At 27.7% G+C, this 14,429-nt stretch overlaps 1 protein-coding gene across 1 annotated transcript; it reads right to left on the bottom strand.

Annotated features, from left to right (window-relative positions):
- Positions 1 to 439: 439 nt before the first annotated feature.
- LOC101500754 (GDSL esterase/lipase EXL1-like) lies at positions 440 to 3,329 on the bottom strand. The gene is made up of 5 exons (XM_004499235.4): positions 2,943 to 3,329; positions 2,383 to 2,513; positions 2,062 to 2,295; positions 1,585 to 1,840; positions 440 to 690 (listed from the first exon to the last, which is right to left on the bottom strand). The coding sequence occupies exons 1-5, from the start codon at positions 3,223 to 3,225 to the stop codon at positions 503 to 505; spliced, it is 1,092 nt and encodes a 363-aa protein (XP_004499292.1). The 5' UTR covers positions 3,226 to 3,329; the 3' UTR covers positions 440 to 502.
- Between the last annotated feature and the right edge of the window lie 11,100 nt (positions 3,330 to 14,429).

Raw genomic sequence — 14,429 nt, 5'->3', positions numbered from 1 at the left:
TTTTTATTATTATACTATTTTTATGCGGTCAATTTCCTTCCTTGCTGATGTGATTACGAATTTAAATTATTTGATTGTCTCGTAGTTTTTTCATACTTAACGTCCTTTTATATTCTAGTGTAAATACAAAGTAAAGAAGTTTAAAAATGAAGATAATATCTATAAATTAATATTTTCTTTTTAGCCCCTATAGCTAAATCATTGGAAATTTTCCTAATCTAAATGTTACTTTATTTTTTTTTATCATATCTTGATTTATTTTAAACCCAATAACTTATTTTGTTTTATTTGACTCTTGTTGTAGTTGTGGATATTAAAGTGTAATAGATTTATATTAAAATATACCATTCAAAATGTTATCGTAAAAAATAAAATCGCGACATGTAAATTTTGTTTTTATAATAAAATAATATTTATTCGTTATATATGAATTGGAATATCCTTGTAACTTATGTGGAATAATACCCACTTTGATTATATAAAGAAAAAGAAATACAATTCATCATAAATTGTCCATGTATTTCTGGAGGATAGGTGGCACAAGTTTTCTGTAAACGGATTCAGTAGGATGAAAACTGTCCCAAAACACATAATCCAAATCATTGGGACATGTGGGTTCCAATTGGGTGCATAAATATGTAACTTCTATTTTCCCTGTACCACAGCATCCTCTGTCTCCAACTTTATAGCCTGCAATTTCACAGCAATTTTTTGTTTTCCAAAGTTTAAATCTTCAATCTATCAATTCAGAATTCTTATAAATTAAATTGATAAATAACAAACCATTAAAATATTTTTGAGATAGATCACTAATATAAAATATTAAAAGTTTAATTATTATGTATTATGAACGTAAAAAAAATTATATTGTCACTGTCACAATCTTACATAAAGATGAATTTAAAAATAAGGTTTAATTTCAGTTTTGGTCCTCCTATTTTAGCTGAATCGCGAAAGTAGTCCCCCCATTTTGTTTCTCTTCAGTTTTGGTCCAAAACTTCATGAAATTTTTTTTTTTGCATTTATTTAAATCACATCATGTCTCAATATCTCATTTGCAACAATTGTATCTGAAATATATGATCATAAATAGTGAAATACAGCTTTAAAAAATAAAATTTCATCAAATTTTGGACTAAAATTCTGTTTGGAGACCAAAACTGGGGAGAAACAAAATGAAGAGACTACTTTCACAATTCAGCTAAAATAGGAGAACCAAAACTGCAATTAAGCCTAGAAATAATTTTGATTAAAATCAAATATCTCTACCAATGTAAGGGTTGTATGTGTAAATGTGTCCTATAATTTGATATTTTTAACACTTTTTCTCATAATTAAAGTTTAGGTTGGTCTCACAACTAGTGTAAAACTCATTCTCAAAATGATAGAATTTACCTGAATTTTATTTAATAAAAAAGAAAATGTATTGCAATAACATCATAAGTACAATGTATTAATAGTCTTTTCAAATATTATGAATGAAATTGAGTAATATTTTATGAAATTTGACTTTGAAACAATTTTTCTTGATTGATTTCTTAATTTAGGTTGTTGATGTTAATTAGTAGAGAAATATAGAATTACCATATTTGTGGTGGTTTATAATGATATCAAGTAGAGGAGTGTAGACATCCAAGTAAACAATGCTGCTACTTGGAAATCTCTCCTTAAAGGAATGAATCCCCAATGACAACATGTTGTTAAATAAAGTAGATGCATCGTTGTATTGTTGCACGCAATTTCTTTCTATTCCTCCTGCCATTGTTCTCTGAAAAGGTACACACCCCATTGGTGGTGCATTGAATACTCCTATCCTCCTTGCACCTAGTTCATGTATATCCTTTCAACAAGGATAAATAAATAAATCACAATTAGATTGTGTCATGTCTCATCTTGTCACATCATCAAAATTCAATTTCAATATACATATAAAAAAAAGGTCAAACATATTTTAAAAAAATTATATTTAAAAATATGAAAACCAAAATAAAAAAATAAGACAAAGTATTTTAGTTTAAAATCATTAGCAATATATATATATATATATATATAAATATATACCTTGTAGAAATTGATAGCTGAGTTGACTAAAAGGTTAGAGTATGTAGGGAAATCATATTCCACTTGTCTCAAATGAGACAAGAAATAAGTATTAGAAATATCATTGCTTCCTAATACCACAAGAAAAAGACTATTGGCTAAGATGAAATTTGCTTTATCTTCACCAACCACTCTTTTAAGCTTCACAATGTAATCTTTGAATAAGTCTAGCTGGCCAGACATAGATATAGCTGCCTGAATCATCAAGTACCAAAATCATTATTTTTTTATTTTTTTAATTCTTTCTAATAATTTTGGAGGAAATAATTAATAGTTATATACCTCTAATTTTGATGTCAAAGGATCATATCCTGCCCCACCGGATGCAAAGTTTACACCTGTGGCCAATTCACTTGGTTGGAGATTTGGATCCAAGTATGCTGGAAGATATTCTTTAATGCCTAATTCTTCAGCTGGTGGTAGTACAATAATATAAAAAATAAATAAATCGTATTAACATTGATTTAACTGATTCAACTGATTTAAACTAAAAGTTGAAACTACTGTAAAAAGAACAAATTCATAGTGAGTATTAAATTCAAAATTTGACTAAAATAATTTTTTACTCATTTAGTTGAACTTTGAATTACTAAACTTATTATATTTGAAAATAGGAGGATTAAAACCAAAAAATATATAATTTTGAAATAAACTATTATTTTTGTGTTAATCTATCGATTCTAAAAAAATGAACTATGATAATTTAGTGTTCAACCGAGAGATAAATAAAATTTATCAAAATGTTGTTTAAGTGAACATTAAACTTAGATTATCTCGGATTGAATTTATTTAAAGAATGTAAATTGCAATGGTGAAGAGAAGAAAGAAATATAAAGCATTACCTACAAAGTCTGATGGAACTTTTCCATTTCCAAATCTTCCTGTTGGGATTCCTCCTTGAAAATCTTTTCCATATGGAGGGTAATTGCACCTAGATGGTGTTGTCATGTTGTTATTATTTCCAGTATCCATGATTGAATCTCCAAACACAAACACTGCTGGAAAAGAAGTATTTGGTGGAAGTTTCAAAGCAGCATTTGTTTTGCATAAAACAACTAATGATATTGTCAAACATATTGAAGTGGAAACATAAGGTAACGAAAAATAATAGGTTGAGAACTTCATTAAAATAATAACAACAATGTATACAGAAAATGTAAACAAGTGTATAGTTTTTGAAGCCTAATTGTGCTTCAAATAATCATGTTATAATAATTGAGGAAAGTGCATTTAGTGCTATGCCAAAGATACAGTTCGTAGTTAATATCTAACTGGAACGTGTATGATCAATCTATGGTTTACATGCATGTGCACACATTTAATAGATTCTGCCAAATGCCAACTACACCCAATTGGATTAATAAGTGGAAAGAATATACTACTCTACAAAATGTTCTTTTCTTTATTTGCATCTTTGTGAATAAATTTACCGTTTTAAAAAAAAATTCAGGTCTCACTGAATTGACACATTAAAACTATCATTTTTCATCTTCAACATGGTCTCTAGTTCATTAAAAAGTATTTATCTCCTTATGTTTAATAAAAAACAATATCAATTTTTTTTTATATTTATATTTATTTATATCGTTTACTATTTGACTCGATTAGAACACTTTAAAAGAGATAAATGCATTTTTATCAATAAAAATAAAAATTAATGATAAAAATCAATGAAATAAAGAAAATAATATTTCTCATAAATTTTTGCATTACAAAATTAAGAGAATTAAATTTGAATTTAACATTTTACCTCTCAAATAAAGTGGAAGATTTATCTATCTTTTTTTTTATCTATCTTTTTTTTTAAGGAGTTGGTAATTCCTCAATTTTGATACAACAAAATCACATTCTTTTTTATATCTAAAATTCTTGTGTTGGCTTGTTGATGCTGGTGGAGTGTATCAAACGCAAACAGTCTTTTTCTTTACTGAACATATAGGGTCTCATTTATTTCAACAAATTTTTTTTAATGTGTATTTATTTTATCTTAATAAATTTTTTTAAAAATGAATTATTGTTATCGAAATAATATAAAATACTAATTAAAGAAAATATATTATTAAATATAATAAAAATAATTTTTTGATATTTAAAATGTTTTTAAAAATGTTGATAATAGTTCACTTCAAAATTATATTTACTCTTTGTTTATAAATAAAATTAATACAGATTTTTAAAAAATAAAAATAGAAAATATTTTAAATAAATGGCCCTAGTATCGCTTGGATTTCAATTTTTTGATTTGCGGTGAAATACTAAAATCTCAAAGTTTATGGTCTGGTGTATCTTTTTATGTTATTTTTGCACAAGTTGTGGTTGGATGTGTTTAATATATTCACTTTTTTTTTTTGCTTAATAAAAACTTAAATTCTATAAGTTGGCCATGTAAATGGCTTTAATAAATGTAAAGATCTTGGGGTAGTTGATGCGTAGAAAATCTCATTACTATGAATAGATGAGATTCAAAAAATATGTAAGTAAATGGTACAGTATAGGCAAACAGATCTGGTTAATAGGGATAAGATTGTGTTCGTACCATGTTTTTCATTATTATAAATATAAAGTGAATAATAGTGTTTTGAAATAGTACATATGGTATTAATTATACGCTACAATTAAAAAATTATATAATTAATATTAAATTGATTAAAATAACATTTATCTTTAAATAATTTTTTCTTATCAAAGTAACATTTTTATGCATTTCTTATAAGATGGAAGTGAGAAGCCAATATTTTAAAGTTTGGACCATTATTAAATTTAAAACAATAAAAACATGAATTATTCTATCTAAAAACGTGAATTATTCTAGCAACCTCCTCCGGAAGACACATTTATTGACATATTAAATAAAAACAATTCCTAACACCCAATTTTTAAATGAGTTTAATTATTACTGTTAGGTGTAAAATGTTCTATGACATCACAACCTTCATGAGCATGTCTTTATTTATAATTATAGTAAAAGTCAAATATCTATAGTGATTGAATAATTATGATTGATTAATAGTGTAAAATTAAAAATTCTTTATATTAATAATATATAAACTAAATTATTTTTAAATTTATATAAATTTCACTAAATTTAAATAGTTTAATTGATATATTTTGTAGTGTAAATTTGTTTTACACTTATATTTAATGGGAGTTATTTATTTTGAACTCGGAAAACAGTCTTAAAAGAACAGATTTCTCATCTTGCAATTAAGCATATTAATCGCCTCTTCCAACCACGATATCGATACATTAACTTCAATAAAGTTCACCTTTAGCCCCGACACAAATTAAAAAAACAGAAAACTAATTTTGATAACCATTATGTTGATCCAACTCTTTCCTCTCGTCATTAGCGTGTCATATGTGAATTACAAATGTGGCGGTGAAAGCTGAGAAGCAGCTCCAAGAGTTAGTTGGTAAAAGTGATTATAATTGGTTGTAATCATTTTTCTCATCTCATCAATACAAAAGTTATCTCTATTTTTCTCTTTTTCATGCTTATTATCAATATTTTATATATTTTATTATAGTATTACATGACTAGTTATTGGGCTAGTTATTTGTTGTTTTTCTTTTTCAAATTTTTTGTGAGAAAATTCTCATAGGTTAATTGATTTAGTTTTCCTTTTCTATTTGAATAATTTATTCATTTTCTTCTTTTTTCCTCTCAATTTTCAAGTTAGAATTGTCTCACCATAATGACGATGATAAAAAAAAATTCATAAGACAATAAACATTAAAGACAACATGTTTGCCAACAAAACTATTGCAAAACCTAAGACTTTTCTAATACTTTGATATAAACTTTCTTTCAACATCAATAACTTTCGTCAAGTATGAAAAAGATGAAGTCAAATGTATTTGTTGAAGATTTTTCAAGAACACCAACAATATTTTGTAGCAAAATTATTTCTTTTTAGTCAAATTGACATTCAAAAGAAAATGCAATCAAGATCTTGTATGAAAATGTAAACTCTAGATTCAACACTTACCAACAACAACAACAAATATTGTTCTTGTTTCTAAAAAAAATCATGATTGGATTCTCAATTAAAAATCCAAACTAATTAGTAATTACCAAGGAGTTACGCATGAGACTTTGCTCAAAAGAAAAGAAAAAATGCAAGAGATGATCCTGCATAGAAATGTAGATTTAATTCTACACTTACTACAACAACAAAAAAGGAGAAGAAGCAAGATTGCATTAAAATCTTTCTTGTTCTTATTTCAAGAGAAGAATAAATCTTCCAAAACAAAAGCTTTTAGCCGATATATTATCAGCATCCAAAAATCTTAGACGATGTATTTTTGGCATTCAAAAATTTTCAACCGATTTATTTTCTACATTTCAAAATTATTTACTTGACGTATGTTTTGTCATTGTATTTCTTTATTTTTTACCAACATTTGTGTTATTTATTACAAAGTAAAATTGTCGTAAACACCTTCTAGCTTATGAAGGTGTTATTTATTTCTTAAGTTATTTTTGTTCTCCTTCTATTTTGAGAGGATTTGGAGGGGAATTGAGGAAAAAGTTTCAATAAAAAATCATTTAAAATATTCTCTCTTTTTTACCAATTTTTATGTTATTTATTCCAAGGTAAAAGTGTCGGAAACACCTTCTAACTTACGAGTGACTATTAGAGATGTAAAATTGATCATAAGTTAGTTACTTAGGTATATGTTAGTTATACTAGCTAGAAATTAGTTATTTTAATTTGAGTATATAAACTTCATTATACTTACTATTGTAACATTTCATCGATAGAAAAGTTATTTTTATTTTTGTGTTTTTCATGTTTATTATTAATATTATTAATATTTTGTATATTCCTTTTAAATGAAGAATAATTTTATAAAATCAACAGAGTTTGTTATATTTTTAATGTATGTGTTATTTGTTAAAGTGACTTATACGAATGAATCAGCGAAATCATGCTTTAAACTTAAAAAAATCATAATAATCTTATTTAAATTTTACTGATTAACTACATGAAAATTTAATGGTTACATATATTTTAATATAAATAGTTTGTTAACTATGTTTCCGGTTTAGGGTTTATTTGGTGAGAGGAGTTTGAAAAAGTGGAGAGCGGGTTTTTTTTTTTTTTAAATGTTGTTTGGTTTAATTTTAAGAGGGAAATGGAACAAAATTTATTTTAGAGTATGTTTGGTTTGGGATAGATAGGGAGAAAAGAATGAGAAGTAATATTTTAAACTATATATCTTTGGTTCAACTTTTAAGAGGAAGCAGGAAGTGTGATGAACAAAATCCCTCCTTTAAATAATTATTAATTCTTAAGTTATTTTTGTTCTCCTTCTGTTCTGAGAGGATTTAGAGGAGAATTCAGAAAAAAGTTTCGACCTAATTAAAAAAACTTTAAAATATTCTCTATTTTTTAATTAAACAAAAAACTATTAAAAAGCATTTTCATCTTCGAACCAAACTATTTTTATTTCTCTATTTTTTTCTCTCATCCATTAAAATCTTTCATCTATTATGTTGAACCAAATAGAACTTTAAATTTAATTTTGTTATCATTCTATTTTGAGGAATTTGGAGGAGAAATAATTTCTATTACTTATAAATCATTTGAAAAATTTCCCCTTCCATTAAAAAGACACATTTGACCCTTAAAAGTATTGTGTATAATAAATAAAAATAAGAAGATAATAGTTCTATATATTTAGTTTTATAGATACATAATAGAAGCAAAGTTAGCCGACAGAACATAACAAAATGAACTAATTTTTTATTGGTAATTAATTTTTTCCAACCTTTTGAAAATAAATTAGGAACTGAAAATGTTATCTGTACCGACCGATGTTTGAGATGTCAAAGATCATATATATCCAGCACTGCAAAATGCAAAGCATACACCACTTTTAGTCTAATTATATATCTGACCACAATATTTATTCATCTCGTATCACAAAACAAAAATAAATTAAAGAAAAAAAACGTTTTGAACTAAATGCATTCATTTTATTTTTTATATTATGAGACAATGAGAATGCCGAAAAAATCCTGATAATATATATGTATATGGCACTGCCTAAAATTGTGCAAGGCGAGAAGACCCTCTTTCACAAAATCGGGGTGCCCCTTGGGACCCTCCCTAAGTTCATTACCTCCACCTTATATACTTTACTAGTGTGTGGTATCCTTCCAATGTGGGACTTCTCAATTTTTTCAATTCACAACAACACTGACTCTCACAAATGTCATCATTATTTCCAATAAACTTTCATTAAAAGCATCATCATTTCCAACAAAAAATAATATAAAAAAAATCTTTTAGATTTTATATACTATTAGTCAACAATAAAAATTTGATTATTAAAAATATTTAATTATAATTATTTATTAAAAAAATCAATTTTTTAATAACTGGCAATATATAGAAAACCCTAAAATTACATTTATTTATCAAAACATTAAGGATTTAAGGGTGCATGTAAACAATTTTACACGATTTAAAGTTTACACAGTCATTTAATTAATATGAATTATTTATTATATAATTAATGAAAATTACAATCATACGGTATAATCATACAATTAATTAGTTTACACTTTTAGTGCATAGTATTTTTTCTCAAACATTAAAATCTCAACAGTTGCATTGATTATATTAAATTAAATAAATCTACAATATTATGAGGCATACAGATGTTCATTCATCCCTCTGATTTTGTTCATTCGTGCTCTAATAGACTATCGGAAACTAAAATTTAATAGTGTATTTTATATTATCAAAAGTTAGAATTTAATTATAAAAAAAAGGATAAATATGAGAGATTAATAAATTTTATTCACTTAAAATTTAGCGAGGGAGCTAAAAAAAGTACAATATAATCACAATGATTTCTCCCAAATATACCACTGCCTTTAATGAATTAATCATTCTTAATATGTCACTTTTATTTTGTCCGTAGATGATGTACAAGGTAAAAATCACTTACGAAGTGAAATAATGAAGAGAATGATGATTGTGCTATTTTATTCTATTATTATAAATATAAAGTGAAATAATTTAAGTGATGTACATTATATTTATTATACCGTATAATTGGAAAATTAAAATTAAAATTGGATTAAAAACTAAAAATATCAGCTTGTGTTTGTTTAATTTGTTGGATTAAATTTTTTAGTCGTAGTTTTTTATTTCAAAATGTTAAAGACTTGAATTGTTGATGTTATAAGAGTAATGTAAATGAAACAATGTTTTGACATTTTCAAAATTATGAATATGTTGGTTTTTTTTCCAAAAATATAAAAGAAAATAGTAAGAAAAATGTTTGATTTATATTATCTTATTGTTTTATTAGAAAGTGAAAGTAGAAGTTAAAAATATAGAAAACAAAGAAATCATGAACTCTTTTTTACAGTCAAGAAAGTCTAAACTCTTTAAGTGCTTGAACAATTACAACTTACAAGTAGGTGAACATTCATTTTCAAGCATAGAGCTTTTCATTAATAAACTCCCAACAATACAATAAATATATTTTATTTTGAACAATAACTTGTGTATTAAAAAAAGCGATAATGAAACGGATGCAGTGTATCTTCGCCTGAAATCTTATTTTAGCAAAAATAAAAGCAATAATAGTGTTATATTTCTGCATCCTCAAATGAATTGCTGTGTTATCTTGTATAAAAAAATATATCAAAATAGGTGTTGTTTGATATTTTTCAATTTAATATTCATTCAATTTTCTTATTCTATACTAAAATAATATTTTGTTTGCATTACTTCCAAATAGTATATTTAAGTATACATTTATGTTTATAGGTCATATTCTATAATTATTAAAAATGAGTTGTTATAGTTTTTTCATTTAAAAAAAAAAAATCATTTTTTTAAAACTTTTTATCCGATTGTTACTACTTTAAAAAATAAGAGTATAAAAATAATATAGAAATTGCTTCAAAAGATAACTTATTTTCAGTGGTTTCTTAGAAAATTATTATTTTTAATTTATTTTTATGTAAATGATTTTTACTACAATAGCTAAACAAAAAATACATTATTCTAAATAAATAAAAAATTAATTATAAAACATTTTTTTGCAGTGGATTAGAAACATGTGCTATTTAAAATTGTAAATATTTTTTAGTGACACAAAAATACTTTTAGTCTTTTATGTTTACGTAAATATTTATTTAGGTCATTTGAGTTCATTTTTTCTTGATTTGTTCCTTTAAGCTATATTTGATTTGCACCATTATCATTTGACATATATTATAGGCTAAATTACATTCGTGGTCCTTTAACTTAATTGCAGGTAACGTTTTGGTCCTTTAACTTTTTTTTTTCCCATTTCAGTACTTTATCTTTTGAAATAATTTCAATTTTACCCTTTAAGTGAGATTCCGTTAAGGCAACGTTAACAAATTCTCTCATCCGTTTTCTTTCCAGTTTTTTCTCTTTGATATTTCTAAATCTCTTGTTTGGTATTCTCATCTCCACTGATTTCCATCTTCTCATTTTTGTCTTCTTATTTTCCTGTTTTCTTCTCTCATCTCCACTGATTTCCCTCTTCTCATCTCCGTGAAATCGTTTTCCTCTGCGTGTTCTTATTTTCCTGTTTTTATTTTCTCTGATCTCCGTGAAATGCTATCGTCTTCGCGTTTTCTTCTGGAATCTCCGTGAAATCGTAAATTAATTTCAACGATAACTATAAGGAATCGAAGAACACACCATCGGAGTGAAGCTTCAAGAAATCGTAATCGCACATTGAGAGGAAAAGGTAACGTGTTTATGGATTCTGATGTTTAATGATCTGATTTATTTTAGGGTTTAGTTGGGTTCTTATGATATTTATTAGTTGCATGTGTTTGATTTTGAATGAGTTTATTCTTACATGTGTTGATTATTTTGGGTCAAGGGTTTGTGGTCCACACATACATATTCCTTCCTGTTTTTCTAAGATTATGGGGTCAGATCTGTGGTCCCTACCATTTGATTATAGTTTTCTATTAATGAGTTTTTTTTATGTGTTTTCAATGTAAAAAAGTAGAATGGATGTCTTTTTCGTCGATGTTCACCATGGAGGGTATTTTTTGGATGGCACAATGGAAGTGTACCAAGGTGAAGTTTCTAATTGGAAATGTGATGCTGACAGGTGGAGTTACTTTGAGATTTTGGATATTATTAAACAAATGAGGTATCCTGAAGTTGTTAGTATATGGTATGAGGCGTATGGTGAGAAAAAGTTTTTGGAAAATGACATTGGGGCAATGGAAATGGTAAATTTTGCCAAGGCTAATGGGAAAGTGGATTTGTATCTTATTCATCCAATATCCCAGCCCATATTTATGGATAATGTGGAGAATAAGACTCAAAAAAATGAAGCTAAAAAGCCCCATGAACCAACCCAAACAGGCCCACAACATGTGGATAATGTGCAGACTAAGGCTCAAGAAGCTGCTAAAGTAGGAAATGATACACATGAACCAGCCCAAAGTGCAACCCAAACAGAAGACGATATTGAGTCTGACGGTGAAGATAATGTTGTTAATATAATTTTTGGAGACTCTGATGATGAATTGCTCATGAATGATGTGTTTGATGAGGTCCAAATAGGTGGTGACGGACTTGAAGGACAAGGAGGTGTAGGTGCAAGTAAGAAAGGTGCAAGTAAGAAATGGTCTAATACTAACAAAAAGAAGAAAGAAAGTACCAACAGCAAAAAAGGGAGACCTAAGAAGATTTGTGTTGAGAAAGAACATATTGTGGATGAAGATGAAGAGGCCAATATGCAAAGTGAGAAGGAATTATTTGATGAAGAGTATTTTACAGAGGAATTGGAGAGTGATGATTCACAAGAAACTGATAAGTATCCTTTATTTGTCATGCCAAAAAAAATGGAAGATTATAAGTGGGTTTTAGGAACCCTTTTCACTGGTAAAGAAGAATTTAAGGAGGCTATGACAACATATGCCATTCATAATGGGAGGGATTTGAAGTTTATAAAAAATGACAAACTAAGAGTGAGAGTTAAATGCAAGGAAGGTTGTGAGTGGTTTGCCTATTGTGTAAAGTTACCTGATGAAGATACATGGCAACTTAGGAAACTAGTTGACACACATTCATGTAATAGAGAGTATAAGGTCAAATTTATGAGAGCAAGTTAGCTCGGGAAAAGATTGTACTCAACAGTTAAAGAGAACCCGAACATAAAAATTACAGATATTTCTAACAAGGTTCATCAAAAGTGGAATGCTGGAGTAAGTAAGATGAAGGCATTCAGGGCACGTAGGGTTGCAATTGATATGGTTGATGGATCATTCAGAGAGCAATATATAAGATTGTATGATTATTGTCATGAGTTATTAAGATCAAATCCAAATAGTACAGTTAAGTTAGAAGTCTAAGCTACAAATTCAGAGGTAACTGACTATGTGGACATTCCACTTTTACTTAGTTTTCAACGCCTATATATGTGTCTTAATGGATGTAAAGAGAGTTTTATGATTTGTAGACCAATAATTGGTCTCGATGGTTGTTTCCTTAAAGGGTATTATGGGGGTATGATTCTTGCTGCTGTAGGTAGAGATCCAAATGACCAAATGCTTCCAATTGCCCTGGCTGTAGTTGAAGGTGAGACAAGAGATTCATGGACTTGGTTCCTTAACTTATTAATTAATGACTTGGGTGGACAACAAGCATGCAAGTCCTACACCTTCATATCTGATCAGCAAAAGGTACTCATTAAAGTTCTGTTTTGGTAATTCTGTTAGATTAGTAATTTTGTTAGATTGGTAATTCTGTTTTGGTAATTCTGTTAGATTAGTAATTTTGTTAGATTGGTAATTCTGTTTTGGTAATTCTGTTAGATTAGTAATTTTGTTAGATTGGTAATTCTGTTTTGGTAATTCTGTTAGATTGGTAATTCTGTTTTGGTAATTTAGTTTAGATTGGAAATACATATCCTAGTCACCTTGTGCAAGACTGCAAGCTGCATATTTTTTAGCATCAAATAGAAAGCTGCAGGCTGCATATTTTTTAGCATCAAATAGAAAGCTGCAGGCTGCATATTTTTTAGCCATCAAATAGAAAGCTGCAGGCTGCATATTTTTAGCATCAAATATAGGATGAGGGTGACTTGTGTGCAGGCTTAGGACTTCGGTAATTCTGTTTTGCAGTCTTCTTCGTCAAATATCTATAAATAATTCATCTTTTCTGACTTTGGATATCTATTTCCCTTTGTTAATGTAGAATTTACTGTATTAAAAAACCTTTAGAGCACACATTAAAGTCCATATTCATTATTTTTTGTTGTTTATGTAAGGGACTATTGCCTGCAATGGATGAGTTGCTTCCTGGGGTGGAACAAAGATTTTGTGTAAAACACCTCTATAACAACTTCAGAAAAATTCACCCAGGGAAGAAGCTTAAGGAATTGATGTGGAAGGCAGTCAAGTCAACATATCATCAAGCATGGAAAAGAGAAATGAAAGAGTTGAGGAAAGTTAACGAATAGGCCTACAAATATTTAGTGAAGATTCCTCCAAGGTTTTGGTCAAAGTCAAGATTTAGTTTCAATTATAAATGTGATGTGCTTGTTAATAATATGTCAGAGACATTCAATAGTGTCATAATTGGACCTAGAGGGAAACCCATAGTGACAATGTTTGAAGACATCAAATTGTACTTAATGGAAAGGTGAGCTAGAAATAGAACTACATTGGAAAGGTACACTTGTTTTGTTCTGCCTCAAATCAAGAAAAAGTTAGCAAAGGAACAAGAATTATCAAGAATGTGGTTGTGTAGGTAATATTGTTTTTTATGCTTTGGTTTTGTTCTATTTTTTAATTCTATGGTTCTGAAATCTTCCTGAAATCGATTTTGAAACATGTTTATTATGCTATGATTTTGAAACATGTTTATTATTCTGAAATCTGCCTGAATTCTGAGTTATGATTTCTGCCTGATTTTGCATGATTCTGATCCTGTTTATGCTATGAATTCTGCCTGATTGTGATCCTGATTCTGATCATGTTTATGCTATGAATTATGCCTGATTCTGATCCTGTTTATGCTATGAATTCTGCCTGGTTGTGTAGGTAATATTGAACTCTGCCTGATTGTGATCCTGATTTCTGCCTGAATTCTATAATTTTGATCCTGTTATTCTGAAATCTGCCTGAATTCTGAATTATGATTTCTGATTCTGATCATTTGCTTGATTCTGTTCATATCTGAAATCTGATTATGTTCTGATTCTGTTATGAAATCATGTGTTAATTCTTCTTATTCTTATTGAACAAGGTATGCTGGTGAAAATATATTTGGAGTTAGTAACATCAACCACACAGGAGACAA

The sequence above is a fragment of the Cicer arietinum genome, chromosome 4 (assembly GCF_000331145.2).
Source record: "Cicer arietinum cultivar CDC Frontier isolate Library 1 chromosome 4, Cicar.CDCFrontier_v2.0, whole genome shotgun sequence".
Lineage (NCBI taxonomy): Eukaryota > Viridiplantae > Streptophyta > Magnoliopsida > Fabales > Fabaceae > Cicer > Cicer arietinum.
Note: the sequence above shows the minus strand (reverse complement) of the source record. Positions and strands in the feature narration are given on the sequence as shown.